This window comes from Rutilus rutilus, assembly GCF_951802725.1.
Source record: "Rutilus rutilus genome assembly, chromosome: 6".
NCBI classification, from domain to species: domain Eukaryota; kingdom Metazoa; phylum Chordata; class Actinopteri; order Cypriniformes; family Leuciscidae; genus Rutilus; species Rutilus rutilus.
Window position 1 is genome coordinate 9,747,624 of NC_140214.1, and position 24,188 is coordinate 9,771,811.

General features: G+C 38.2%; 1 protein-coding gene across 2 annotated transcripts; it reads right to left on the reverse strand.

Annotated features, from left to right (window-relative positions):
• Positions 1–1,055: 1,055 nt before the first annotated feature.
• Positions 1,056–22,694, reverse strand: klhl24a (kelch-like family member 24a). 2 transcript variants are annotated; one of them, XM_084410986.1, is made up of 8 exons: positions 22,479–22,694; positions 19,311–20,191; positions 18,444–18,559; positions 16,998–17,182; positions 11,738–11,856; positions 7,136–7,324; positions 2,095–2,283; positions 1,056–1,996 (listed from the first exon to the last, which is right to left on the reverse strand). In XM_084410986.1, the coding sequence occupies exons 2-8, from the start codon at positions 20,109–20,111 to the stop codon at positions 1,796–1,798; spliced, it is 1,800 nt and encodes a 599-aa protein (XP_084267112.1). In that variant the 5' UTR covers positions 20,112–20,191; positions 22,479–22,694; the 3' UTR covers positions 1,056–1,795. The 2 variants fall into 2 exon arrangements, with proteins under 2 accessions (XP_084267112.1, XP_084267113.1); XM_084410987.1 differs by having other exon boundaries at positions 1,060–1,996; positions 19,311–20,160; positions 22,479–22,588.
• Positions 22,695–24,188: the final 1,494 nt, after the last annotated feature.

Sequence of the window (24,188 nt, forward strand, 5' to 3'; positions counted from 1 at the left end):
CTAGCTGCCAGCATCCTGCCTGACTCGTTCAGATGTATTGCAGAAAATGAAACCGATACAACGAAATCTAATCTAACGTAAGTAAATGTCTGTTTCCAGTATGATAAGCACTAGAAACTGTAAATATCTATCAAAAACATAAAAACAGTTCCAAGTTAGTCTTATTTGACCCTGCACATTCACGGTAACACGCAAGAATTTTCCGGCAGTCCAACTCTAAAGGAAAGGAGATGTAATCTACGGCTATGAGCATTATTCACCAAACACGACATAAAATAACACCACAGATAACATTAAAAACATAACAAAAGAGCAAAATGTATTTACACTGAGATATATTACTAACACTAGTACATACAAGTGCATGATTGGGGCTCTGCTTAAAAATAAAAAAAGATCAGAAAGGCACGTCCTGGTTGTCACAAAGATGATGAGATGCTTAAATACAGATATGATACACAGAAGAAATAGAAAAAAAAAATAATAATAATTCACAGCTGTACGGTTCATCAAGAACCTAAAAGAACCAGACGTGACATTTCATTGACCTAAATCAGAGCTGTCCATCACTGAGCTCCTGCTCCGAGCCGGAGCCTTAGGTTTTCAAGTGCTTAGAACACAAAAACCTCCTCATGAAACCCTCATACAGCATGTCTGATGTATTATTTAAGTGCTTACGTTTATTTAATAAGCTCAGAAGTTTAATATGATGTAGAAAAGAGTAAATAGCACATTAAAATCAACTACGAGACTGCTGTTTCGGTCTGCAGACTACTTCTCCATGTCAAGAAATCTATCGTTGTCAAAATTTAGTATTGAGTAATGATACAAAACAACAGTAATAATAACAGAGATAAAAAGGTTTAAGACATAAACAAATGTATATTAAAAAAAAAAAGAAAAAAAAAGGCAGCGTCACAGAATCTGTGTGATTACTAATCTGTTATTTTAGTTATAAATATTTAGCTTTATTTTATTTTATGTTAATTTTAGTTTAATGTTTAGTCATTTCATTATGAGCTTTTGTCATTTTATTGTTTTTTTTTATTTTTATATATTGCTATTCAGGTTTAATTGGTTTATTATTTTAGTTTTAGTTTCAACTAATATTTAAATTTTATTTTATTTCAGATTTATTTCAACGGACCCTTTTCACAGACTTTGACGACGTGTTTCCACAGTAATCAACATCACAAATCTAGTCAAGTTTTTTTTTCATATTTCCATTTTTTTTTATAAAGCATAATGCTATAATTTATGTTATACTGTATATTTCAATGGCAGTAAATTACAAAAACACTTTTGCAAGGGTGTTTATAATACAACGGCTAAGAAATAGACGGCAAATTTGACATCTTTCTCTTTTCTGCCTGCTGTAATCAGTCTCTCTATATTTTTTCCTTCTTTTGGAAAGTCGTGGAAATGCCATCACAGATTTTTTATTTTGTTACTGGAGTAAACAGGAATACATAACTTATATTTCCTGTCATCTCCCCTTCACGTTGGAAATGTGAGAAGTGTCCATTAACAGAAATATTTGTAATAGCTTTAGTTTACAATATCTAAATGTATTTCAGCTATGAGGATGGTTATGCATTACATCCGTCTTCCAGAGAAACGACTGCAGGAAACTCCACATAGATAACAATCTAAACAGCTTTGACATGATGATGAGATCAACTGTGACAGTTTTAAACAGTCCTGAAGTATGCACATTGTTTAAAAGAGCACATCTGGTTATGCATGTACAATCGAGTCCATGTTTGGGAGTTTGCATGTGCGTTAGTGGATGCTATCAGGCTTTGCGTTGTTTCTCACTGAAACGGTGTATGGTAACACAGCCATGGTAGGAGATGGGACGAGGCATAGCAGCCGTGCATGTGATGATGCCAGAGGCCGGGTCATAGCACACAATGTTGTCAGATGCTTCCCCATTTTCTCCCCGTCCACCCAGGATGTAGATCTTTCCGTTGCAAATTGAGATCCCGCAACTCTCCTAAACGCACACAGACGTACAATAATACAATCAGTATAGGGGACGAAATGACAGGAACGTTTGACTTTTTGGTTTATTAGCAGCTGTGCTTCAGGTACCTGTCTGCTGAAGGAGTGGCCCACATGCATCCAGTGGTCCTGTGAAGGATCGTAGCAGTAGATGGACTTGGTGAGGCCCCCGCACACGTAGATGACGTTATTGAGAGAAACGGCAGAAATATTGGGTTTGGTGAAGGGAATACACGCCCTCAACTGCCAGCTGTCTGTCTCTGGGTCATAACACTGGACCTGAAACACAGATTTGTGTAGAAAGAACAGAGAAAGCTTGTGTTATAAAAGGATTCAAATTCTAAACTATATAAACTACTTCATTTAATAGTGTTGTTATAATATTATTTATATACAACAGTAATCTTTTGTGACGTTATCATTTTAACATTAGTTTTAGTAAATTTGTTATATGTCATTTTTATTATTAGTTAAGTTATTCTTTTATGTTTATGAAGATTTCAGTTTTAGTAACTTATCACAGTTAGCTAGGCACTGTAGCCACACCAGTCCATATTACCATCCACAGCCCACCCACAGACACGGGCATTCAAATGTGAGGTAGTATAGGGGGGTTTGGGGGCATGCTCCCCCATTCCTATGACCTACATATGTGCAATTTTTTTATCCAAAAATGGATAAGAAATAGCTTTAAAACCATGTCAGTGGGCATTCGATTATTTGTCAATACCTGCTCTCTCCTCATCTCCACCAGTCTTTCTTTTTCTCTCAGTCTCCTTATCCTGCCCTATTTCTTCCCCTCCTAAGCTGAACTTTGACTGATAATCTTTTCATTTTCGTCTGTGTCAGTGAAGAAAGTAAACTCAACTGATATTTATGTTTTTATGAATCATTTTCTTAGACAAGTTATTTGACTCAAGGCTACCAGGAAAGCTGTAGCCTAAGTCAGCATTGCCAATAGGAACCTTCTACAATCTTTGGAATTTGAAAACATCTGTTTTTAAATGTTAAAAGTAATTTAAAATAATACAAATTATAGGCTATGTTTACCGCAGTTGGTGGAATTGGCATCGTGCGCTGTGGAAAGTAACGCGTCAAAGCATTCTCAGGTATAAATATGCAGCTATAACGCACGTAGGTGATTTTGAATTAATATTTAATGTCGATATACAATGGTTACATAATGTTAAAACTAATCCTGATATTGATATCTTTGTAAGACTATAGACCCTATAGAACAGTGGGAAGGGCAGACAAATGTCCGACGAATATCGAACCTAAAACTAACTTTACCGCGCTCAACCACCGTGAGTGCATTTCACGCATTAGTAATCGCTGGCAGCGGGGAGGGGAGGAAGGACTTTGTCTGCATGCGTGAACCGGCGTAGATCCACTCAAATCAGACAGGAGAACAGTGACTGAAAACAAAGTCGGAATGAATCTATTTATTTATTCATTTATCTGAGGTCCCGGAACACAGTTCCGGCCCGTTTCCTTCCCGTTTCCTGCCCACTTTAACCCCTGCTCATACTTATTAGGGCCCGAGCACCGATGGTGAGAGGACCCTATTGTTTTTGCTCCGTTTATTATTCTTCTTCTTCTTCTCCAAAGTGAATCGCTTTTTAGAGGGCCTAAACATGCTCGAAAACTCATGAAACTTTGCACACGCTTCAGAAGTGGTGAAAATTTACGTGTGATATGGTTTTCAAAATTGGGGGGGGGGGGCAAATTCGGTAAATTATTGCCCCCACATTTTGCCCCGGCTCCTGGTTTCACGTACAGGTATGAAATTTGGTACATACATGTAATGACCCAATACCTACAAAAAAGTCTCTTGGAGCATAGCCCTAAACACAACAGGAAGTCAGCTATTTTGAACTTCCTCTCAGATTTTGGGCAGTTTTTGCCATTTCCTGATGTTGTACTTTAACAAACTCCTCCTACAGTTTTGATCTGATCCTCTTCAAATTTGGTGAGTGTAATCTTAAGGCCTTTACTAAAGGCGCCGGGTGGTGGTGGCAGGGGTGCGAGGGCCCTTTTCATCGCTGCTTGCAGCTTTAATTATTTTTGTTATCGCTCATACTTATTATTAGTGGGTGCTTGCCAAAGGCAAGGCACTCACTATTTGTTATTGCTCATACTTATCATTAGCAGGTGCTTGCCAAAGGCAAGGGACCCATTTTTTGTTATCGCTCATACTTATTATTAGTGGGTGCTTGCCAAAGGCAAGGCACTCACTATTGTTATTGCTCATTATTATTTTTCTTCTTCTGGACAAAAGTTTGGCGCGTAACTCCTCCTGCATCGTTTGTCACAGACCTTTTGACTAAATCATGGTAAACTATGGTAAATCATGCTAGAATTATGGCAAATCATACTACAACGTGGTAAATCATGGTAAACTATGGTAAATCATGCTAGAATCATAGTAAATCACGGTATACTATAGTAAATCATGGTAAACTATGGTAAATCACGGTAAACTATGGTAAATCATGCTAGAATCATAGTAAATCATGGTATACTATAGTAAATCATGTTAGAATTGTGGTAAATCATGGTAAACTATGGTACATCATGGTAAACTATGGTAAATCATGGTAAACTATGGTAAATCATGTTAGAATCAAAGTAAATCATGGTATACTATAGTAAATCATGTTAGAATTGTGGTAAATCATGGTAAACTATGGTAAATCATGTTAGAATCAAAGTAAATCATGGTACACTATAGTAAATCATGGTAAACTATGGTAAATCATGGTAAACTGGTAAACCATGCTAGCATGATGCTAGCTACATGCTAATAATGCTACATGATGCTAGCTACATGCTAATCATGCTATCATGATGGTAGCTACATGCTACTTATACTAGCTTCTTGTTAAAACATGCTAGCATTATGCTAACATGCTAATCATGCTAATCACATGCTTATCATGCTAGCATGATGCTAAGTGTGTTAGCATCTTGCTAAAAATTGGCTAACCTTACCCTAGCAACCGAGTGGCGAGTTTTACCACTGCAAGCACCCACTCACATTTTCTTCAGGAAATGTACATTCTAGTTTAAACTGCAATTCTAAATCCAAAACATATATACATATATGGCATATACATACATAAACACAAATGCATTTTTTATATTCTTGTTCCTGTGTGTAGAAATTAAACTCACACAAAAGTAAAACAATTTTTTTTACATGAATATGCAGGTGTTATCACAGTGATCAACTACCATATTCATCATTTCCTCATTGCCATCAGCATAATGCCAAATATATTGAGCTGAAACCAGAGAACAGGCCCTGATGGTTAGGAAACAGAACCAACTAAATCTAATATATGCACTCTTCAGTACAGGCAATCTTTCTCTGTGCTAGCTGATGTATAGTTTAAAAAAAACTTGACAATATGGATGTCACCGAAGACACGCACACTGACAGAGAGTAAAGATGTATTGTCGAGCAGAGACCATTTGGAAACTCTCGGGTGACAGACGAAGCAATTACATGGAGGAACATTCAGCATTTTGTGGAAGAGAGCTTTGTATTAAAATATATCAGCTCCTTCTCTTTCTGTTCCAGATGGCAAGTAAAGAATGCAGTAATCTGAGCACTGGAAAATCAATGAGAGAAACCTATGTGAGATGTTATCTGAGATGGCACCAGTGTCTGTGGACAATAAGCTCACGACGGAGGTCCACCTGTTCACTCTGTTACAGACCACCTGCACAAACACACATTTACTCCCCATCTGCCCTGCCATTAGCAGCCCTTCTGTTCAAAAAGATGCCCACATTCAAGGGGTTGCATGAGGCACAAAATAAAGGTGAGTTTAGCAGGACCCTTCTCATTCCCAAAAGTCTGGGGTTATCACTTTTTGTTTAAATAAATGAATGCTCTTGTTCAGCAAGAGTTAACTCAAAAGTTACAGTAAAAACATTTATAACGCAAAATATTTCTATACCAACTAAATGCTGTTATTTTGAACCTTATATTCAAAGAATCTTGAAAAGTTTTCCACAAAAATGCTAAGCAACTGTTTTCATCATTGATAATATTAATATTATACATTGATAATTTCTTGAGCATCAAATTTATATATTCATATTAGAATGATTTCTGAAGGATCATGTGACTCTGAAGACTGGAGTAATGACACTTAAAATTCTTTGTCAGGAATAAATTACATTTTGAAATATACTCAAATATATTCAACCTCTTCCAGAGGTAATCGAAAACGTATTTGACCGGACTGCTTTCGTAGCATGTGGTCGAATGCGTTCGAACAGCCACAAAAGACCTACTACTCTCCGCCTACTGACCTAATGAATAAACATTATGGGAAGCACGCTAGCCAGACGAGATTTAAACTTTGTCGGCTGGAGACCCAAGTTTGGTTTGAAGAGGAAAATGTACCAAGCACAATGTTCTCTCACTTTTCCAGATTTCTAACACACACACACTCACAGCGTTCGGCGTGGTCTTGCGACTGTCAGAACAGAAACTAAACCTGATGCTCTCCGTATGTTTTTCCGTCGTCTCTGGGCGCATTCATATTTAAATTGAGGGAGCATATTTCGTCCATTAGATCGAAAGATCTCAAATGGGCATGTGTCTCCTTCGTCTACTTGTGATCCGATTGTCTAAACGCATCTTAATACCAGGTGTAAACAAGGCGTGCGTTACAGGTTGGTTAAACTCTCTTGCTCTGGTTATGGTCTATTTGCTTCATAAAGGCACTGTGTCAAGGAGGAAAAAAACATGACAGTATCATTTAGATGTGACCAATCTTTTCAAGTTGGAATGAGCGTGTGGTTTATTCCAGGTAACAGATGACAGGTTTGAGGAAAGGAGGGCAAGGCAAAAAAGCAGTTTTTATTTGATAAAAGGAATCATCTATGTCAGTTTTTCATAAACAAATGAAATCAATAATTTCTTTTTTTTTTCCTTTAATGCACCTAGTCAAGAGCACTCATTGGAAGGGTCTGCCACCACTTAAGTCACTGGGCATCAAATGCATTATCAGTGGTTACGCTGAAGATCAAAGACCAAAGGTTTTTGTTTTTTAGATCAGCTCTGCCTATTTTTTTATTGTGTGTTTGTTTAGTGTGTTTGTTTCTCAGTCACCTTATTGGAGCAGCTGTTTTCATCAGGTTGTCCTCCGATGACGAAGAGTTTTCCCGCACAGCTAGTGACCGCCGGAAAGCAGACGGCTTCTTTCATAGGGGCCACCTCAGTCCAGCGGTTGGAGAAGGAGTCGTACACCTCCACGTTACTGAGACAACACTGCCCATCATAACCTCCAACTGCATACACCTGCAGGATACATACACAGATATGAGATATATATAGATATAGATATTACCATTTGGTAAGAATATTGAATTATCTGGGTATATAAGGAAAAGGTGCAGAAAAGTTCGAGGAGTCTGTAGGTTGACTTCCCACACAACCGCTGTGTGTAATTTTTGTTGCCAGGTAATAATTTCTACAAATTCCTCTATTTCTGAATTGTTATGCTTAACTGCTTAAATTTTGAATTATTGCTTCATTACCTGGTCAATAAACTGTAAACGTTTGATTTTATTCTGAACGACTCTGAGACTTGTTTTTCCCAAATAGATTAACGGATCCGTATATTTCCACAAGGTTGCGTCAGAGATTAGTGACGACTAATAACTGATATCAGAGAACAAGTGTGCTTGGATGAGGAGACGAGTTTTTCCGTCTAGAATCAGCAGATGCTGGTTAATCAATCTAGATCTGGATGCGTCTGATGACCTCTGTTCTAATATAATGTTACTTTAGATAAGTGTACGTGGAACAAGTCACGAGCTTGGCCAAACAAAGCCATTTTTAAGAAAGGTAAAGTTGATCGACTAACGTCTTTAAATGGTGGTAAAAAAAAAAAACTCTACGAAAGTAAACGATTGAATTAAGTTTCTGAGGGGCATCCAAGTGGGCTATATGAATATATCTTCGATTGTGCGCGTGGGAATACGGCAAATCCCAGATATTTAGCCAATTACCTCTGTTTTTGATCATCGGGACTGACCAAATTGTGCCGGAGACCTGGTAAGGAACTCGAAGCGGGTAAAATATAATCAGAGTTTAAAAGAATAAATCAAATATTCGTTCACTTTAATGATGCACAGATATCATTAAAATCTTTTTCATTTATGGAGTCAGATGAAACGAGTTATTACATGTGCGAAAATATATTGCATTTAATCTTGTTGTGTTGCGAAAAGGAAAGACAAATAATAGGCAGAGAAACCTTCCCCGTATTATTGGAAACCCCCATTGGACCAATAGACGGGCTTACACTATCTTTTCCCAAGCTCATGGCTGATGTTCAAGGATAATATAAAAATGGTCTCTGTACTAGCTACTCAAAAACAAACAAACACTCTTCATATCCTCTTCACAAATCTCCTTATCCTCAAACTGACACAGCAGAGGAAATCTGGAAGAGCCACGATAACTACATAATGACAATGACCTACATTAAAGCTGTTAGACAGGAAACTTGTTCAACAAATTGCAGTTGCCTAAGGCCTAAGTTCATGTGCACATACAGACAGATGACCTCTGAACTAGAAGGGTAAAGTTATCTCATTCACATTCTCTAATGATTTAAACTCTGTCACACCCTGTCCTCCGTGACTGAAACAATATTCATACCAATGTTTCTTGGCAAAAAATTATAAGAAATGAATAAATAAGATAAGAATTTGAATCCCACTCTCATAACAAGTCATTTTATTCAGGAAGGCACAAACAAGATAAGAGAATAATGGATGGATAAAGGCAGATGGAATGAAATCAAGTTAGATGGCCAACTCATTCTTTGAATTGTAGTTGTTATCCTGTATGTGCAGGAGCTCATATTTCAGCAAAACAATAAAGAGGTTTTAAATGTGGGCAAAAACAACTTACACACACACACACACAAAATGAAATGCTTGAGATAGTTCACCCCAAAATGTTCCAAACCTGTATGAATTTCTTTCTTCTGCTGAACACAAAAGAAGATATTTTGAGGAATATGTGTAACCAAACAGTTGATGGGCCCCATTGACTTCCATAGTATGGGGGAAAAAAAATCATAGTATGGGGCCCATCAACTGTATGGTTACTGACATTATTCAAAATATCTTCTTTTCAGCAGTGTTCAGCAGAAGAAAGAAATACATACAGGTTTGGAACAACGTGAGGGTGAGAATTTTCATTTTTGGGTGAGCTATCCATTTAAAAGAAAACCTAAAGGAAAAACAATCTAAAGGAAGATGGAATTAATTAAACATGTAAGGGATAGTTCACCGGAAAATAACTCTCATGTCATTCCAAACATGTATGACTGACTTTTTTCGTGGAGCACAAAGACAGTGGTGTAGAGTTTATACCGGCCCAGAGGGGACAGGGACCCGCAATGCGTCAATGGTGTCACAGTGAGCCTGCTACGTCACCAACAATCAAAAAACTTCTTTGGTTGTTCCTCATACAGTTTTGACATGGGCCCTACTGACCAATCAGACTACGCTTTTCAGAAGCGTTCAGCGTTTTAAAACTGATCGTTCAGACAGAGGGTGAAAACAGGTGCTGCAACAATGTAAATAAGAAAAATAATATGTTTTTGAAAAATAATTGATGTATTCTAGTAGACCACATAAAAAAAAAAAAAAATAATAATAATAATTTGTGAACCTGTTAATGACCTGTTTTTTTTTTAAATTGCGTTCCCCTGAAAAAAAAGTCATACGGGTTTGGAACAACATGAGGGTGAGTAAAAGCTCCGATATACTTCAAGTGGAATCGACGAACGAACTGATGTGACGTCATTTCGAACAAAATCAGGCCCAAATGAAGTTCGTTTTGGGAGTTCGAAACAGCTTGCCAAAGCGAACTATCCGGAAAAGTTTGCTACAGCTGGTAAACACCTTTGATTTACCATTGGTCTGTGGCGATTACGTAATAGATAGGTGTGCGCAGAGGCTCCACCTTCTTTCATGTCGAAATCTTCTCCAGTTCATTTATCCTGTTCAGTCCGTCGAGGTCAGATGTCCTTGAGTAAAAACATGAACACACTGGAGAGCTGCTTTATAGTAGAAAATGAAGTTGTACTTCTGATGAAACGAGACACTAACACTGTTTTTCATGTTTAAATACAGTAAAGCTGCTTGATTTTAAAGCAATCTATTGAATAAAAGTGCTATATAAATAAATGTGACTTTACTAGGAGCCGAATTGGAGAGCTCGTGCAAACATATCGACGTTGCTATGATCAGATGCTTTTCTTGTGCTTCACTAAAACGCTTGCTTTTTAAAGGAACTTTGCCGTGAGTATACCGGGGACTTAAATGTTAACAATTTCTATTTTTGGGAGAACTACTTTTTTTAAAAGGAGGATTTCAAATAAGTTTCAACTTTAAAGCAACTACAAACATCCTTAAAACCATGCAAACGTGCTGTGAACAACCAAAGAGGATGGGCACTGGGCGGACAGATAAACACACACAGAGGAAGGGAGAGAATTACAACTGTTTTCCAAGGAAAAACGATTCTCAAGAGATCATTATGTTCATGCCTCTCTGTGTGTACGAACAGAAGAAATCTATTACATCCAAGCAGGCAGAATGTTATACCCCCCGCATTTGTAATGAAATGCATATGTCTCAAACATTTACAAACACCCAAAATAAAATACAAATTGAATACAGTATCAAAAGACCAAAACACTTTTCATGAGTAATTAAAAAAAAAAAAGTTAGAGGATCACGATTCTACATAAGACAAACAAAACAAACAGTACCGGGACAGCTCATTTCTACAAAATTATCAATCAAATGGGAACAGGTCAAATTACAACAGCACAATCTGATTAGAGCTGTAAACATCTGATCGTAACATCAGTCCTAAACACTCACTGAAAGCCTGGATATTACAATGGCTAAGTGACAAAGTCTGTACACTGTTTAAATTTTCTGCACTGATTATAATGTAAAGTATAATCATATATATATTATAATTTATATATATATATATATAAAAATACATTAGATAAGTATCTTAATGCATTATGCCTTGCAATGCACCCTATAATGAATTGTATGGTCTCAAGAATAATTGTTTCCAGTTATAATATACCTTTAGAAAGTATAATGCATTATATAACAAGGAATCTGTTAATATTATAATGCATTTTAACTTTGGTCACAATTATTTATGAAACAATATAATGCATTATACATAAAGGCTTTAAGTAAAGTGTTACCAATTGTTTGTCTCGTTTTAAGCATAAACCACACTAAATGTTGTAAAACAAAAAAAATTTATTTGACAATGGGATATTATTATTATTATTATTTTATATCTTGGCACATCAAAGGCTGAAATTGTTTTTGAGTCTAAAGTGGAGCAAACGTTAAGTGTATCAAGCGGAAATATTTGAAGATTGTGGAAGATTGTGAATTCAAAGTAATTGGGCATTACAGGGCTAATTGTGATAAGGAAAAACAAAGGAAGGGTGGGGATGTCTAAAAAAATAAATATATGCTGTAACTAAAGCATTATGGGAGCTAAAATTTATTTTCTCAAAAGTAAACATGTATTTGAACCAATTAAAAAAAATGTCCAAGCAACATTTAAATCACAAATATTTTAGTACATTAGATGTTTAACCAGTGCAACACACAGGTGCACATATGCACACCACACTCTCTCTCTTACCTTCCCCAGTAGGACGGTCATCTTGTGTCTCCAGCGCCCCTTATTAAGAGAGGCCACTCTGATCCAGACGTTGAGCTGGGAGTTATACATCCACACGTAACTGCTGTTGATGCGTCCACCTGTAAATAATAACCAAAACGTTAACAAGCAGCAAGAGCAGGCTCTGTGTGTGTTTCTACACCAACTTAACCTTATTTTGGGGACGAATTTATATCGAAAACTGCATCCTCAGGCAGTTGTGGCCTAATGGTTAGAGAGTCTGACTTGTAAATGCAAGTCACGGTCACTTGTCCGTTACGGGTTCGAGTCTCAGTACCGGCAGGAAATGAAGGTGGGGGGAGTGAATGAACAGTGCTCTCTTCCACTCTCATTACTCACATAGGACCCCAGTGGAAGAATCAATGTCTTCTGAAGGAAAACGATAGGTGTGTGTGTAAGAAAATTTGTATTTCTCTTTTTAACTTTTTTAAATTATACAGCATTGCTTCCGGTCTACTGTCACACAATCGTTCATGAGAGGGACGTTTTGATGTAAGCGAGTTGTGAAGCTCGCATGAGAAGTAACACGGAAGCACAGGGGACCACCATCCCTCTTGTGAGCTTCACAATGCTATAATGTGGGTTTTTCCAAGTGTCAAACAAGCAGCACCCATTCAATGCCATTATGGACTATCTGAAAAAAGAAAGTCATATACATTAGGATACATGGCATGGGTGAGTAATGATGAGAATACTTTCATTTTGGGGTGAACTATTCCTTTAAGCGTCCAAATACTTTCTGGCGCCACTGTTTAGTTATCAACCACTAGCAGCTTTTTTTTTGTGGTCAAGAATTTCAACTTTGCAAACCCACAAACATGTTATTAGTTCTCAGTTTGAGACAACACAACGTCTGTAATTACACAAACCACAGTGCTTCACCTGTGTTCCTGTTAAACAGAAATGCTCCCTCTGATCTTAACGTCCTTTCTTGTCGTCATCTATGTTTATCTAAACCTGCTGAGGGCTGTTCTATTCTGTGCCACTTCACATCTGACCCAAATGGCTGGTTATCATCCAAACAGCAGGTCTGAGGCAAGCTCTAACAGTCCTTCTCTCCCACACACACGCTAAACACCTGGCAGCAGGCCGTTCCACTTTAATTCTGTTCATAGACTTAGATAACGTAGGTGTCAGAAATTCTCAAATAGCACATGATGCCCTTCCTCCCTCTCAGAGTCCCTTCAAGGTAAGTTGGTGCACTAGCTGGGCATCTTGGCAACACCTTCATTCAACTATTTTCAGTGCAGAAACACTGTCATCAAAGACTTTGCCTTTTTAGCTCATATAATTGAACACACATGTAAACATACTAAAAACAAGCAGCAGAAAAAAAGGAGAAAGGGGAAGCTCAAAGAAGGAAAAAGCGGGGGGTTTTGAGGAAGTACGAGCACCACAGTAAGAACTACAGTGCTCGTAAACTCCATTAGCGGACTCGCTGAGCAACTGTCTGGTAAACAAAGGCAGAGTCCAAATCTCTGTCTAATTAAAGAGGATGTGTTTGCCTTTTCCTCTAATACTGAGTAAACATAATAAAGCCTGGCTCCAGTCCTTTTAGTTTGCTCTTCTGTCATGAATATCCCCTGACAAAAAAACATCAGGCCTTTGTGACATTCATTCAGACTGAAGACCAGACAAACCAGCATTTAAGACGGAGTCAGTCTCCTGCCGACACTTCACACGTTGTCACAGAGATTGCTTAAAGCAGGATGCAAAACCTGCAGGTGAACAGTAAAGCTACTCATTAGCAGATACATTGCTAGACATGCTGAAGGGATGGAGCTTCAAATCTATTTAGGATAATCCTGAATGTTTTAAGCACATTTAGGGCTTGGATAAGTGCTAAATTGGTTGCCAATTTTGATATATTACAAAAAGACAATTATTTTCAGCATTCATAACATTTCTTGCAAAATCATTGCAAACACCAAGTCAGAACCAGTATTGGATCTTGACATACACAATATAGTCAATAAGTATGGTTTCCCTAGACCAGGGTTGCCAGGTTCTCAAAACAAAACCAGCCCACTTACTATTCAAAAACCTGCCTGATTATGGCCAAAACCATGTCCACTAGACTAGCTCAATCGTGTTCAGTGAGGTTCCTCTGTAAAAATTGGGTTCTGTGTGGTACAAATCATGTTCCTGTGGGTTGAGGATGGGCTTGGTTCACTACAACCCACAGACTACCAAAAAAAAAAAAAAAAAAAAAAAAAAAACACACACATGCCAGCAGTGTAAAAGCAGCCCTGAAGTCTACTTTTACACTGAAGTCATACCTGCACCACTCAATATGATTTATGTTTAGTGACGGCCCTCTTCATTAGCCTCCTAAAATGGACAACCGTGAACAGGAAGCACCAGATCATTCAAAACGTCAAGCTGTAAAACTGAAAGCGTCTTGGTCATGTTTGGACAGAATGATTTATGGTTTCTTTAACAGCGAGAAAGCATATCTTTATTTACTCATTATTATGCCATTGCAAACCTGTATGATTTTCTTTCTTCTGTGAAACACAAAAGATGGTATTTCAACAAAGATATCATATATTTTTGTCCATAAAACGAAAGTCTATGGGGTCCAAAGTAGTTTTGTAGAAGAAAGTAACATAACATGAGGGTGAGAATGATGGCAATTTTTATTTTCAGGCTCTCCTGAAGAAAGGCAAATAAAGGGCTCCCATGACAGATTATTTGGCAAGTAATTTAATACGCTAATACCGTTCAAACTGTCCAAAGTTTGCAGTATTTCAAGTTTATTTACTTGTACACACTTTGATTTTATTTGTATGCAATAAACCGAAAGCAAAAACGTATTAACTGCAAATTCTCATGTAACCGGTTCTGCAACAGTAATGTTTAAGAAAGACAGCTGAACCACCAAGCCTGTAGGATATGACTTCTGACAGACGAGAGGGACAGATTTAGTAAGGGGCCTCTGAACCTAATGCTGGAGGCCGGCCAACTGCACGTGCACACGAGTACAGCAATAAGTAGCGTGCATAAGTAGAGAGAGAGAGAGAGAGAGAGAGAGAGAGAGGCAATCCTGACACGTGAGGACACGAGCTCAAAAACACAGCTCTATTCATGGAAATCAGTAACAGTCCTTACTACTTCATGTTTTTAAAGCACTAAATTATGGCTCTAGAAGGAGAATAATAAGAATTATACAATTCAGAGTTCCTGGTTATTACATCTAGCTTGTGTAAACAAAAACACACACATGACCTAAAAGAGTTTAGATCAAGTTGAAATGTATAAAAACGTCACAGTTATAGAAACTCCTCGAGTGCATGACCTGTATACATAGACATAACCTTTGGGCACTGGATGACGTAATGCAATAACTTTACCAACATCTGCAGCCAAACACTGCAGATCATTCCTGGAACTATTCTGAAACTTTTGGCACATATACTCCCTTAAGAAGCCGCTTGCCTGTGCCAGTTAGAGTTTAAAATGTCCCAAGTTCTCAGCCAATAGCTAGAGTTTGCCAGTGAGAACAGCCCTTGACACACTAGCTGGTCACAGAGGCAGCTGTTGTTTCCGATTTTCATCGAATCATAAACAGCTGTTCTAGAAATGTCCTCACAAACAAGGCATTTGCTAAAAGCCCTTAACTCACCACAGAAAGCCCAGGACTAATTTGCCCAACCCATCCATAACAGAATTTGTTCAAATGAAGCTCAACTGAACAATGTATTTAAAAGTAGAGGGTTACATTGTTTGAAGAAAACGAGAGTGGTGCTTGCTAAGGCACTGCCACAACGCCAGGTGTGTATGGTTGGAAGGGTGTTGCTATGGAGTTACTAAAGTGGTATAAAACATGCTACTATGCGGATGTTAGGGAGTTGCTACGCTGTTCTGAATGGTTGCTTACTGGCATGATACCGTAAAAGCTTAATCTCTGGGAATGTGAGTGGTGCTTGCTCATGCCAGGATGGTGCCAGTCAGGATGGTGTGTAGGGTTGCCAGGGTGTTGCTATGGAAGTATTAAGGTATTCTGAGTGGATTAAAGTAGGCGTAGCATAAGCTTAGTTGAGAATTGATGCGAAATCCTCTATCGCAGAGGATAGAGCCAAACAAAACACAGATCACAAATTAGTCTAAAACGAGAAATTTTAACGAAAAATGTTGGAGGATTTCGATATAAGAGAAGAGGAGCTACCATCATACCTTGGATTGGACCCTTCTGCCGGAACTCAACTCCCTTGAGAACGCACGTATGGCCATTGCCAGATACCAGTGATTATACTTTATAAGGTTTTAAACATGGATGTTTTTCTTACAAAAAACGCATCACTTCAGAAGACATTTATTAACCCCCTGGAGTCTAATTGATTACTTCTATGATGGATGGATGCGCTTTTTGGAGCTTTAAAAAAAACTCAGGCTCTATTCAATGCCATTACAAAGCTGGGAAGAGCTCTGATTGTGTTCGGATGAAAGAAGAAAGTCATATACACACCTGCTGTAGGGTGGCTTGAGTGCAAGTAAATTATGGGATCATTTTATTTTTTGGGTGAATATTCCTTTAAGAGCCCATTCCCAAGTGTCTATGATATTCTAATTCCCATTTATGGCTTGGGTCCTGTCCTCAAAACTGATTTTTCTTTTTTACAGTTTTTAACCCGTTAAGTGGACATCATGTCTGACTACTTAAAGTTTACAGCCCACTTTTTCCCCACACATCACACGGTGATAGTCTTGTCAGAATTTGGACACTTCACATGTTGTTGTTTTTTACGGTAAAATTAATCAAAACAGTTCCTAAATATTCTTGACAGCATTATTCATATAAATGTTTCATTAGATGTCATTTATGTTCCAAGCAGACATCAAGACTCCTCTCTAACATGTAAATCTGGGTAAATCTACTTTTATAGGAAGTTCCACATGCCTGTGCCAAAAACACAGCTCAAAAGAGAAAGAGTGTGTATGTGTGTGTGTGTTCGGGTTCCGCAGAACTAGCCTCTTGCTGATCAGTCACTGTGACCAAGTAAAGGACACACAGTACTAAAAGTATAGCAAATATCACCATGCCCTAAAATGAAACATGATGTGACAAAATCACAACCATTTAGAACATATAGGGTGTTTCATATACAGCTATGACGAGGGTTTTGAACCAATGAGGATTCACTGTGGATGGGGCTACCCGAAAATAGAAAACAATATTTTTCAATTTATCATTTGTGAGGCAGGAATATGAGGGTCTCACCTGACACAAGAATGTCGTTGCGGAGGGCGCATACTGCATACTCAGACTTAGTGTACTCGGGGTGTTTAGCAAGAGATGTCCACTCTCCCGTCACGGGGTCGTAACATTCTGTGTATGGCAGATTGAACCCCCCCACTCGCTCACAGCCTCCAACCACCACAATGACCTCAGAGAAACCAGTTGACCTGCAGATAGGAAGAACAAATGTCTTTAGATAAGCCCAAGCTTTGAAGTGGAAAAATAAAGAGTTGACAGTATCAGGATGTGGTTAATCTTCATTCCTGCTAAGGTACAATGAGCTTCTGCAATGATTCATTGGAAAAATAATACTCTTCCTAGACACTTTCATGTGTGTTTTTCTTTTACAATAACATTCAATGCCTCAATGTTTGAGAATTCTGACCTGAATAAGCCAAAACCACCCAACCAAACACACAAACAGCCGTCTGAAATACACTATGCGACAATGTTAACATTGAGTGCCTGCACAGCTCTTTTATGTATGTTTAGTGCAGACAATAACTTAAGTCCTGTACAGTGAATGTTTTGCATTTGTGGTTTCTCTGGGCTGAATGTGTGCGTTTTTAAATCACTAAAACATTTTGACACAGAGGTTTTATGGCAGAGTGGAATGTCTGAAAACAAGCTCATACATTTTCAGCACCCAATGCAAGAAACTAACTCCAAACACATCCAGAACACAGACACGGCTTCTAAATACAGATACAGACCCCATATTAGGAAACTGAATCTAAATACAGAAACTCCATATTAAGATACTGCCTTCAAGAACAGATTACGGCTCCCCACATCTGACTGCTACAAAGACAGTAATCTAAAAATACAGATACTTCCCTAAATAAGTACTGCCTCCAAAATAACAGACTACAGACATAGTGTGTTTTGAGTGGTTGTAGTGTAGTTCCTAGATATGACGTCCCTCCTGCAATGCAAGTCAATGGGATTTTTCAAGTCCAATCATTTTTTTTACTGATAAATGGCAACACTGGGCCAGGCCATTGTTTCAAAGTCTAGATTAAAGGCAAAAGGTGCATAAAACTGAAGTATACTTTGGGTTTAAGGGGTTTGCTCAAATTCTAAAAGAATAAGCAATACTGATAAAGAAAATTTATTACAAAACAAAGTGTATAATAACTTCGTATTTCAAACAGAATCACGTCCCTTCAGTTTTTTCAGATGTAGTGCATTTTCCAGTAAAGAGTGAACTCTAAGGAGTCAACATGAGAGCATTTTTATTTGATAATGCCATTGAGTTCATTGTTGCACGTAGAAGTGGTTTTTCATGATTTTTCAGTGATTTCATTTTCTCTGTAAAATGCATGTTACTTTAGTCCTTCACATGAAGATAAAACTATTTCATGAGCAATGCTGACAATGTGATCTGACATCTCATTGATCAATTTTTGATCAGAAACTACATCGTACCTGCGGGGTCTTGTACGTGGTGACATCATCTCATTGCCAAGTACATGGTAGCGACGTGCTTCATGCAGCAGTTGGTAACATTCTGGAGCGTTCTGGATCAGTTTATCACCTTCCACCTGCAGCAGAGAAATGATCACAATCTTATTGCTTGACCTCAAACCCGTTCCCCCATATATGCCTTCCTGTAGAGTCCAGCTATCTTGTTTAAATAATCTTGTTTTATTATGACAATAAAGAAAATGCTTGACTTGACAAGTTCAACACACCTGCCGACGGTTTTCAAGCGAACTGAAGGATCTTGATTAGCTGGGTCAAGTGTGTTTGAATATCATTGGTGCAAATCTCAGCAAATAGCCATATCTCAAGTCCTCGCTTTAAAGTCCTCGCTTTATCTAGTTTCATAATTTTAGAACCATATACTATACCCAATGACATATTTTTGTAGGCCAAAACCCTGAAATGAGTAGGAATTTTAGCACTTAGGCTATGGTACCATCGTCCTGAAGTCAATGGATGGTTAACAAGTTCAAGATATTTTCATCTTTTATTCTGTAACTTAAAATACATTAGTAATACCCCCTTGTGACTTTTTAAAAAAACCTTTTACTTGTCTTGAAAAAAAGCAGTAAAAAAAAAAAAAAAAAAAAAAGTGTCAAAATTGGACAACAGAGGGTGGCCTGGGACATAAAAAAATCCTATTGGGTTTTTGTCGAGTGAACCAGAGTGATGCTAGCTTCCAGGTTGGCCTATAAAAATACATCAACACTGTAGCACTCTATAAACATCTAAGCAGAGCATTTCTGGATTTGTTGAACTAAAAAATAGAGCTTCTCCACCTGTCCAAATTCATTTGAATGTGCCACTCACCGTCTGTACAAAATAGTTGGGGTGCAGCAGAGGCAGTCGGACATGTTGCAGCAGATCTTTCAGCATGGGCCTGCGATACTCCACGCCGTGGTAGACCCAGTGCATCACCGCCTCAAACACCACCTCCTCCCTGCCAATGGACAGTTCGTCGCTGGCCAAGTATTCCTCCAGCTCATCCTTGTGGAGGTCTAGAAACTCCTCATGCTGAGCCACCTCTGGAAAATTCAGCAAGGCGAAAGCACGGCAACGACTGGCCAGCTGTTTGAGAGAGTGGGCATCTGCGAAGCGCTGGATGCCGAGGCAGTTGCAGGGGTCCAGCTGCTCCTCCAGGAATTTTGCGCAAGCATCCCGCAGAGTGGCGATCTGGAAGAGGCTGGAGGTCTCGAAGAGGAACTGGACGTTCTGTGTGGTGATGCAGGCATGTCCGGTGTAAACGTACTGCAGGAACGTGTCCATAGCGTCCGCCTGGATGCCGTTGATCTCCACCAGCATCTCGTGGCTCTCCTTGTGGTCGTTGCAGAACATGGCACGGAAGTAGCTGCTACAGGCCGACAGCACGGCACGGTGACAGGGGAACTGGCGCCCCTGGACACTGATGATCACGTCCGTGAAGAGGCGGCTGTCGCGGAACTCGTTGAAGACCTGGAGGACGCTCTCAGAGTGAGAGGAACCGGAAGAGAAGTTGAACACTTCGCTCAGGGTCTTAGACTCCATCTCAAAGATTTTACGCTTGATTGCTGGCGATTCAGGCACGCCAACAGAGTTCTCGTGATTCAGACGGCGACCCAAAATGAGCACCATGATTGTATCTGACAGGAGCCCTTCACCAACTAACAATCACTATCAATGCCTGCAGGAGAACGATCAGCGACCATCAACACCTGTAGAGGAACAGCAGTTACAATCAACAAACACTATAAAAGTGGTATTCAGTCCTACTGAGGTCCACCTTCTTGAGGATGGTACCCCTGCTACAACATGCCAGTCTGTAATTTTCAAGTAAATTCAAAGACCTGGTTAGAATGTGTTTGTTATCACTTACTGAGAAGGAAAATACTGCAGCCATATATTATTGACCTCTTGCATTATTAATTTCAGACTCACACTTTCAAGGTGACTTTTTGACCCTGATGCAGAGGCTCAAGGTCATGCTCAAGAGAATTTCAATAGTAACAATTATTTTGCAAATCTAGCATTATTTGTTAATATAGCCATAACCCCCCATATCACAGACAAGACTTAAGCCTAGTCCTACACTAAAATGCATTGAGCCGTTTTAACTGAAAGCAACTTGCACTGACATATCTTAAAGGGTTACTAGTTCACCCAAAAATGAAAATTCTGTCAGTAATTACTCACCCTCATGTTGTTCCAACCCCGTAAGACCTTAGTTCATCTTCGGAACACAAATTAAGATATTTTTTGATTAAATCTGAGAGCTGGATCACTCCTCCATAGGCTTCTAAGGGAATGAAACTTGCTGGCGCAAAAAAGTTATTAAAGACATCGTTAATATAGTCCAAGTGACTCCAGTGGCTCAATCTTAAGTTTATCAAGCGACGAGAATACTTTTTGTGCGCATAAACCCCCAAAAATAACGACTTTATTCCACTATTAATTTCCTTCTCTCTGGGCCTCGAGTCTTTTCACATAGTGTTTTAGCGCAGCGCGTATGTGCTGTACGTCACACGCATCACACACATGACAAGCGTCGGCCAATAGTGAGCCTATGTGGTGACGTGCAACACAGATGCGCTGCGCTAAAACACTACGTGAACTCACTCGAGGCCCAGAGAGAAGGAAATGAATAGTGGAATAAAGTCGTTATTTTTGTTTGTTTTTTTGCGTACAAAAAGTATTCTCGTCGCTTTATAAACTTAAGATTGAGCCACTGTAGTCACTTGGACTATATTAACGATCTCTTTAATAACTTTTCTGGGCCAGCAAGTTTCATTCCCTTAGAAGCCTATGGAGGAGTGAGCCAGCTCTTAGATTTAATCAAAAATATCTTAATTTGTGTTCCGAAGATGAACGAAGGTCTTACGGGGTTGGAACAACATGAGGGCGAGTAATTACTAACAGAATTTTCTTTTTTGGGTGAACTAACCCTTTAAAATATGTCAGTGCTATTGTTATGTCTCAAGATGCACACCAGTGATGTTTCTTCTAAGCATGTTTATAAAAGCTACTTAAATGTCCTAATTGAACTAAGGCCTAATCTTGGCTTGTCTTCTAAGCCTTGTCTGTGAAACCGGGCCTATATTTTACATTTTTGTAGCCAAACCAAGTAATTAATTATTAATTCAGCATTATTATTAAAGCAAATTGTTAACTTAAGTGTTATTATAAGTGTTATAATCTGTCACAAGGGCCATGACAACCAGCAACATTTAAAAAATACAAATGTGTAAAGCAAACTATTGAGTACATTACTGTGAATGTTACTAGCGCACACTGAAATTCGTCAAGTCGTGAGAAGTAAAAACAAAAAACAAAACAAACATATTCCTCAAGGCAATATAGCACTGATATGAAAGAAACACTGATTCTTTGTGCTGAGAGATAAAGTGAGCGATTGCGCGTGCGTGTGTGTGTTTGAGAGGGAGTGAGTTTGCGCAATCTTTTTTTTAAAGTCACTCAGGTTTGTTTTGTTGTGGAAGTAAAAATAAAAGAACATGGCCGGTTGCTCAATATTTCCCCTACAGCAAAACATGACCCATGTGGACTGAAATGATGACCTCACAGAAATGAGATCAATTATGTGTGATTCTACTCTATAAAGGGCTACAAAGACAGGGTGCAAGCTAGTCGACCAGAGATATCATGTTCCAAATAACCATCCTGGTATAACTGTTTTGCTGGTCCAAGATAGTCTACTACAAGGGCTTTCCAGCAGGCTAAACATTTTCATGCAGATTCTGAATACATTTACAGCCTGCAGAGAAGAAATAAGTAGCATATATATACATATATAAAACTACAGATTATATGTATAATCCTGAATACATCCTTGATTGTTAACTCGCCATAAACAACCATGACACTGAATATATTCATCTTTAAAAGCACGCATTCATCATATATCGCATTATACTGACATGATCTCTCAATCATTCAAGTTGTTCAGAGAAGCATTCAGCAGAAAAGTTTTCATCATTTTTTTCTCACCTTATCCCCAGGAGAACAACTTTCTGGAAAACATCAAAAACAATAGCCTAGAGTAAACGTTAGAGGTCCTTAAAAGTAAATGCGATCTAACAAATTCTGAAAAATAGCTCCATAAGCGTGAGCACTTGTGCTGTCACTGTGAAGATTTCTTTGTTAACGTCCGTCTCATAGTGGCTCTCTGCGTGTTCTGGCACAAAGAAAGTACACACAGCTTCTAGGCTTCTGTTGTGTCAGCTGTTCTGCAGGGTGGTAATAGGGAAATGTAGTTCTGGTGGCGTATCACCAGTCCTTCAAACCAGCAAAAGAACATCATATCCCAGAATCCCGTGCGGGAGAATTTCCATGTGGCCGGCCGTTGTTTGCAAACAAAAACCCGATTATGAACGAAGACAGTTTGTGTCATGTTGTTGTCACGTCAAAAATATAACAGCCTTTTCAAGAGTAGCAAAGCCCATAGTGTTGTTTGATGTTATTATACATGTTATTTTGTACTACACGAACAAATTATTTAGATAAGAACAAGTCATGTCTCCCTTGTATATTTTACATGTGTTTTTGTACAGTATATTAAAAGGCTGGTGTTGATATTGCGTTCGTTTCTTTCTGTAACTGTAAAAAGCCGACTTGATTAAAAACTAACTAAACAGGTAGTTCTCTGAACAGATCGGGAAACGGAAAAAACCGTCACGCGTGATTAGAAACTTGATCTACCTGATTTAAATTTCGCTAATATGCAAATAATAATAGGAATATTATGTAAATGATATGAATTGCGATGTATGCAAATATTATAGGAATATTAGTTAATAAAAAATAAAAAACACACATTTTATTTAGTGTAATTATTTTATAGACAAAAACTCGCCAGTATAACTACAAGGAAAAATCATCTTTTAAAAACAAAAACTGTATCAATACCGCCATCTTGTGGTTGTTTTATTTATTGTGGTGGTGTTTCGCGCGCATTATTTTCCGACATAGATTGGATGACACTGTCCCACAGCACAGACAAACATTATATTACAAAAATGTATTATGCTTATCACAATAATATGGATTAATATGTATTCTTGGATTAGTTTCCATTAGAACCTTAATATATGAATCGAATTTTGCAGCAACAGTGACATTTGTAAAGTTAATTTTTATCAGACGAACACAAGAAAGAGAGAGAACAATGTTTTAGCAGCACTTAAACTTCTCTGGTAAGTGTTATTTATTCATTTTCAGTAATCTTTCAAATAACCCAGACGTATAATAACCATTTTAACATAAGGTGCTCGGTTAGTCGCCCTTATAACATTTACCAATTTTACTCAGCCTTTCAGTCGAACTATTACAAAAGTCAATGCAAAAAAATATAGCAACTTGGATTCAGCCACAGCTGTTTTCAAAAATGAAATAAAATTAGCGATTTTAAAAGCCTCTTACACTTCTTGTAAGTAATTTATGATAGGGTTTACGACAGGCGATATCATTATATGAATTAGGCCAAATCTGATGTAGGCCTATATGTGCAAGACTCTGAACAAAGCATATGAAGGCTGGGAAATGACTTAGTATTTTTTTTTTATTGATAGTCTAGAAATAAAAAGTTTTAGTAACAAAATACATTGTGTAAATACCTTAAGTAATTAGGCCTACAAAATAACACCAAAATAAACTACAACTTTTTGAATATTCACACATATTATTCTCAGGCATTTCATA